General features: G+C 47.9%; 1 protein-coding gene across 1 annotated transcript; it reads right to left on the reverse strand.

Moving 5' to 3' along the window:
- Window positions 1-3355: 3355 nt before the first annotated feature.
- On the reverse strand, window positions 3356-5236 carry LOC119292000 (noroxomaritidine synthase 3-like). The gene has a single exon (XM_037570820.1). It carries the CDS (start codon window positions 5172-5174, stop codon window positions 3621-3623), a length of 1554 nt encoding a protein of 517 aa, XP_037426717.1. The 5' UTR covers window positions 5175-5236; the 3' UTR covers window positions 3356-3620.
- Window positions 5237-6523: the final 1287 nt, after the last annotated feature.

Genomic DNA, 6523 nt, shown 5'->3' on the forward strand with positions numbered 1-6523 from the left:
GGGGATTGTAAACTTAATTGCTGACAAGTGGGATCTACATCTGACCCGAAACGATTTTACAGGATCTATTCTAGCGGAACACACGCCATACTATAAAAACATTTTACAGTATACCCTAACACGATTTTGCAGCATGAGATTTTTACAGGATTTGCTAGAGATGCTCTAATGTTGTGTCCGACTGTGCTAGCGAATATAGCGAACATACTGTAGTGAACTGTGTTTTCTGTTTTACTTTTGTAAAGTTGTTTTCATTTTCAGGAACATAAAAATATTTCATTTATACAAAAGCATAATTTTATTACGTCAAAACTTTATAGATCTTTTGTGAACATTTCTTAAACATTGTTCGAGATTTATGTACATTGTTTAGAAATTGGAACAATTTTTGAAATTTGCAAATAATTTTTATATTTTCAATAAAAATTAAACATTTAAAAAAAATGAAACCAAAATGAAAATCTGTACAGAAAACAACAGGGAAAAAAATGTAAGTCAACTTAAGAAGAAGCTAGTTCAAAAGTAGGGACCGACTATGTTTAAGTCGACTGAAAGCATAAGTCACCTTTTTGTCATCTCCACCCAATAGTGATGTTCGCGCTGCCATTGTGCATCTTTTTAGTATGAGAACATTTTGTAACTTCTTTCAACTTTTTGGGTAGTTGATGTACATTTTTTCAGAACTAGAACCATTTTTTGAAATTTATGGACAATTTATATTGCTTTTTGAAAATTAAAATTTTTACTTCATATTTTTTTGAAAAATAATAAAAAGAAAACTGAAATGAAAATCGGTCCAAAGAACAACAAGGAAAAAAGAGGTAAGTCCACTTAACAAGAAGCTAGTTCAAAATTAAGGACCGGCTATATGCAAGTCGACTTAAAAATATTATGCAAGTAATACTTTTTCTATCGACACCCAATGGCCAGGATCTCGTTGTCATTGCCCATCTTCTTCCGAGTCACCTCCCAGATCACCCTAACCGTCGGCCTAACCACCCGCAGCCGGCAGCACTTCCCTGACCTCTTCGCCGCCCCGCCCTCTTCTCAACCTTTCCCACCAATATGTTGTGTGCTGACCCCAACCATCCCTCTAAAGCAACACCCCCGGCACGACCAGCTTGCCCCGTAACCCCTCCTTCGGCCATGCGCTTCCCAAAACCAGACTTAATTACACCCCAAAAAATTGAGCTCGATCTACAATCCTGTTATCTCGTGGTGGTTACCACGGAAAACGACTTGCCACACGAAACCTCGATCGTCAACTTATCTTAATTGATTGTTAGCGTCTAGCGTCTGCGAACAAGCTTGGCCGCGAACCGGCCGAAGATAGACGTACGCCGTCGCAGCCGTCGTAGTCGTATTTAACTGAAGGCCCCCCTGCTTCGCACGGCTGCGCTGTGCTGTATTATTGTCACTCGCTGACGAGGCAAGTAAACCGTGTGAAATACTAGTAGATCGGACGATCAGCCGTAATTAATTAGATGGAACTCCTCTCCCTGCACGGCTGCACTGCACTGTCACTATTTTACATCACGAACCGCACGTGTCAAGTGTGTGATCTCCCTTCAGATAGACGAAGCAGCTATGCATGCTCCGATCTCCGATGCCATCAGTGAAGTGGGATCAATTATAGGTTCAATGCAGAACACGTACGCCACACAACACATCGCTCGCTCGTGCTGGGCTGTGCGTGAACAGTGCCAGCGTGTACCGATCGTGCTGGGATTCTTGTGTACGTACGTCCAGGCGCCTCCATCGGTCCTCCGCCCGTCCTAGCTAGTCCTTCCAAAAGTTACACCGTACTTGACGCCGTCGTGTCACCTACCGCCAGATAGACGTCCAGAGCCGCCACGCCACTCCACCGCGCTTCCTCTGTCAGCTGTGCGTGCGTGTGCAGTTGCTGCATGCGTGCCGCCCAAAGTTCCACCGTCATGATGTTGCTGCATCACCCGTTGCTACTGCTAGCTCAGCTAGCTAGCTAGTCTACAAGATACCAAGCGCTCAACTGATCAAGACAAGTGATTGATAGGGAAAACACGGCTACCCAAGGTGGTGAAAAGCTGAAAGCGCCCATTTTAGCCGACGGTCAAATGGGACTATCTCTGCACAAGCAGAAAAACAAAAGTATCAATGTAAAAGGTTGACCATCTCAAAATCTATTTGTGTTGAGATTTTAAGCTGCATTAGTATGCAATATAATGCATGTCACACGGTAGAGAAACTCCCATGTTTGGCAACGGACCAAGCTGGTGAATCCAGCGGCTACACAATTTCCGACGAGATTGTGGAAGAAAAAAAAAGTAGATAGTACTACCTATAAGGTACTAGTGACTTGAAACGTCTTATAAAAGTTTACATAGGGAGTATTTAATAACTTGTCGTGAGATTAACATGTACTAGTATACAGTAACATAACTGGACTGAAAAATAGAGGGAGGCTTTTGGTTGTCGGTTTGGCGTGCCGGCGTCACAAGTGCTTGCCCACCAAGTGTCGACGGAGTCCGACAATCGCCACGAAGAGGTGTCCAACTCGAAGATGTGAAATTTTTCAATGACCAAGGCCCACAGCCTTAGAGTGTAGAGGCACTTGAAGAATAGGGGTGACCCGCTTTCTTGCACCCTCTTGCAAAGTGGACACAAACCATAATTTGGCCACCCTCTCTTGGCTAATTTATCTGCGGTCCAAACTCTATCTTGAAGTGGCAACCAAGCAAAGAACTTGACTTTTTTGTGGGGGAAGGGGGCGGGGGGCAAACCTTCCAAACAATTTGGTCCATGAATGAAAGCACCATCCCTGTGAATTGCGCCTTATATGCACAGAGAACGTACGAATATTCGGGAGCACAGAGAATGGTCGGAGTTCATGTAGTAGTATTCGAACGTCGGCAACAAAGGGAGCAGACAGCAGGGTATTACTACTCCCGCTGATTGGAGTGCAGTTGTGCAAACATGACCAGCAAAATTATTGATTGGTTGGAGGGGGGAGATAATCTGTGGGGAGAAGTAGAATTATTCATGCACAGTACCTTCTTTCTAGCTCCTGCCCCCTAGCTAGTAGGAGCACATGCGTGCTGATCTATATTACTATTACACCATATATGGATAGATTGATACAACTCCCTGTGCGTGGCACATTATTCAACAAACGCATGTGGGACATGGATACCTATCTGAATATCTGACCCCGGCCGTTTGCCGAATTAATGCTGCTTCCAAAGTCTGGCTCTCCCCGTTCTAGCCACGGCTAGTTGCAAAAGGATGTAGCATACAAAAGTGTGATATGCATAACGAATAAGAAAGTGAGCAGGCATATGATAACTTCTAGAAATGTATATAGCGCGTGCGAAAATATAGTGTGCAGCGGGGACAAGCATCAGGCCAACCTGTATAGATCACGCATCCAAGCTGGTGCCCATACGTCCATTTTCTATTTAGGGCACACATACATACAGCTTACACACATGTCACAACGCACATCTAGTAGTAAGCACACATGCCACTCTTGCACACATAAAATACGTATACATGTACTTACGTGGCCGCTACGTGTAGCTACGTACGCCCCGTATACCTTGCGGCCGAGACGTGTAGGCACTAGGCACGCACGTACGTACTAGCTAGCCATGCACGCCAGTGATGTTCCTCCGCTTGACCGTGACGGCGAGCCCGTTCTTCATGTGGAGAATGATGGACAGCTTCGGCTCGACGACGTGGCCCGGCACGGTCTCGACTGCGAAGTTCCACAGCACGGCGGCGGCGGCGGTCTTCATCTGCACGAACGCCATCTCCTTGCCGAGGCAGGTTCTGGGCCCGGCGTTGAAGGAGATGAACTTGTAGGACGGCTCGTACCTCAGCTTCCCGTCGGCGGTGACCCACCTCTCCGGCCTGAACTCCATGCAGTCCTTGCCCCACACGCCCTCCATCCTCGCCATGCAGTAGGAGAAGATGAGTATCTTGTCGCCGGCCTTCATCTCGTGCCCGCTGGGGAGCACGTCGTCGGCCACCGCCGCCTTGTGCTCGAAGGGCACGGACGGGTACAGCCTCAGGCACTCGCACAGCGCCGCGTGCAGGTACACCATGCCGCTCAGCTCGCTCACGTCGAACACCACCATCCCATCGTCGCCGGCCAGCTTCTTCTTCTTCCGGGAAGCGATAGGCGCCAGCTCGTCCAGGATCTTCTGCTCGACGCGCGGGTTCTTCGAGAGAAGGTAGAAGAACCAGGAGAGCGCGGCGCCGGTGGTGTCCCGGCCGGCGAGCAGGAGGTTCACCGTGGTGTCACGCAGGAAGTCGTCGCTGTACTCGCTCGCGTCACCGTTGCAGATGAAGGACGAGAGCATGTCGGACGAGTCGGTGACGCCCTCGTTGGGTCGGAGCTTGTGGTCGGCCCTGCGTTTGGCGATGGTGTCCGCGGCGAAGCGGTCGATGGTCCTACGGGCCGCGGCCATCTTCCTCTCGGTGCCGAGCTCATAGCGGTACATGAGCTTCCAGCACGCCGGCGAGATGATGTGGCGGAGGAAGAGCGTCTCGAGCACGTCGTCCATAGCGCGCGCGAAGGGCACCACGGGGAGTCCGATCTGCAGGCACCCGGGGTCGACGCCGAAGACGAGGTTGCAGGTCATGTCGAACGTCAGGCGCAGGAACACGTCGTGCAGGTCGCAGGGGGTCCTTGTCCCGGCGTCGGCGGCGTGGGCGAGGAAGGGCAGGAGGCTCCTCTCCACCTTGTCGCGGCTGTACCGCGCGGAGAAGGCGCGGAAGCGAGGGCCGGCCATGATGAGCTGGGACTTGGCGCGCTGGCGGCGCCAGGAGTCGCCGTCGGCGTTGAAGATGCCGTCACCGAAGACGTCGAAGATGTCGGCGAAGTCCTCGCCCTTGGGGTAGTTGGTGAAGTTGGAGGTGAAGATGTGGCGCACGTTGGCGGGGTCGCAGGTGACGAAGAAGCGGACGCCGGTGATGCCCGCGCGCGCTTCGAAGTTGTAGCGTGTGCCGGCCAGGATGCCGGTGGCCCAGTCATGGAAGTGGGACAGGTTGGCGACCATGCCGAAAAGATGACCGAGGATTGGCCATTCGGTCGGCTCCGCCTTGCTTATTTTCTTGGACTGGAGGTGGCGGTAGTAGAAGACGAAGAAGCAAAGGAGAGAGAGGAGTTCCACGAACCAGAGGAGGGAATCCATGGCTGGCTTGGAAGAAGATGTGAGGTCGCCGGTGCAACATATGGGCTAGCTTATATGGACGCACTCTTGCAGGCATGTGTAAGGTGATGAGTAAATGTGTTTCATAGGTTGGTGAGGTGTCTCCCATCAGCTTGCAGTATGGTGATTGGGGTCATGAGTAGGATATCTCTTTTTATAATTCTACTTTGTGGTTTTCGATATGAAATGGAATTATGCGCTCCTACATATCATATCCAATATCTGTGTGTGAGAATTGTGTGGATCACATATATGTTCTCTTTGAACGGGAAAATGTATGGTCCGTGTTTTTGTGGAAGGTATGCCATTATCCATGCAACTGAAATTATTTTGAGCTTTCCTTGATGTTTTCGCCATCGATGGGGCATGAATTGACGCAGAGACTAGGATGACGGAGACGAGGTGGACAGGAATTGACGCAGATACTACGATGGATGCGAGACTGGAAGAGTTAGGCTTCAGACTGAGATGGTAGGGGAGAGGGGGCAGTGACGATCTAAGTGGGAAGTGTTATTTGAGCACCCCTAATTTACTCATATTTGTAAAATATATGATGTCTTAGAGATTTCAAGTGCATTTGAACCAAGAACATTTTAGCTTTTCGCTCAAGAAAACAACCTTTTAGCATGTAGCAACTTCTAGCGGGAAGGAAAGGAGAGAGAGTTCTCAATTTCTCATAGTCGTGACCTCATGAGGGATGGTGAGCCGAAGATGACAGTAACATGAAGAAAACAAATACTAGCAAATTAGTTATTCTCTATGTCAGAATCGGTATCAATTAAGAAATAAAAGGTCCAGATTGTTACGCGAAAAACAATTGTGGAAAAAATTGTCGATGCTTGACGATGAATTTCATTATATCAGAAGTGTTTACAAATGGGAACGATTAGCGACGAGTCGTCTTTTAACTAGGCCTGTGCGACTTACAAGAGTCAATATAGGCAACATTTGTTTTGACCCGAGTCAAAGCGGAGAAGAACCTACATACCTAATCAATTTAGCTACATGTAAGTCCTTGAAATTTTATTCTGGGTCAGTCGAATTTGTGTGCCGTTGATCTTGCTTTGTGATTCATGTTGCCATTTTTCCCGATTTGTTCTTTGAGGTGTTTGGGCCGTGTTAAATCGGCTGACCACATACTCCGTCCATTTCTTTTTAGTCCGCATATAAGGTTTAGTCAAAGTCAAACTTTCTAGAGTTTGACTAACTTTATATTAAAAAATATAAACATTCACAATATGAAATCAATATTATCAAATGCACCATGAAACGTATTTTCATACTGTATAGTTTTAGTATTGTAGATGTTCATATTTATTTATATAAATTTG

This window comes from Triticum dicoccoides, chromosome 4B (assembly GCF_002162155.2).
Source record: "Triticum dicoccoides isolate Atlit2015 ecotype Zavitan chromosome 4B, WEW_v2.0, whole genome shotgun sequence".
Classification (NCBI taxonomy): Eukaryota; Viridiplantae; Streptophyta; class Magnoliopsida; order Poales; family Poaceae; genus Triticum; species Triticum dicoccoides.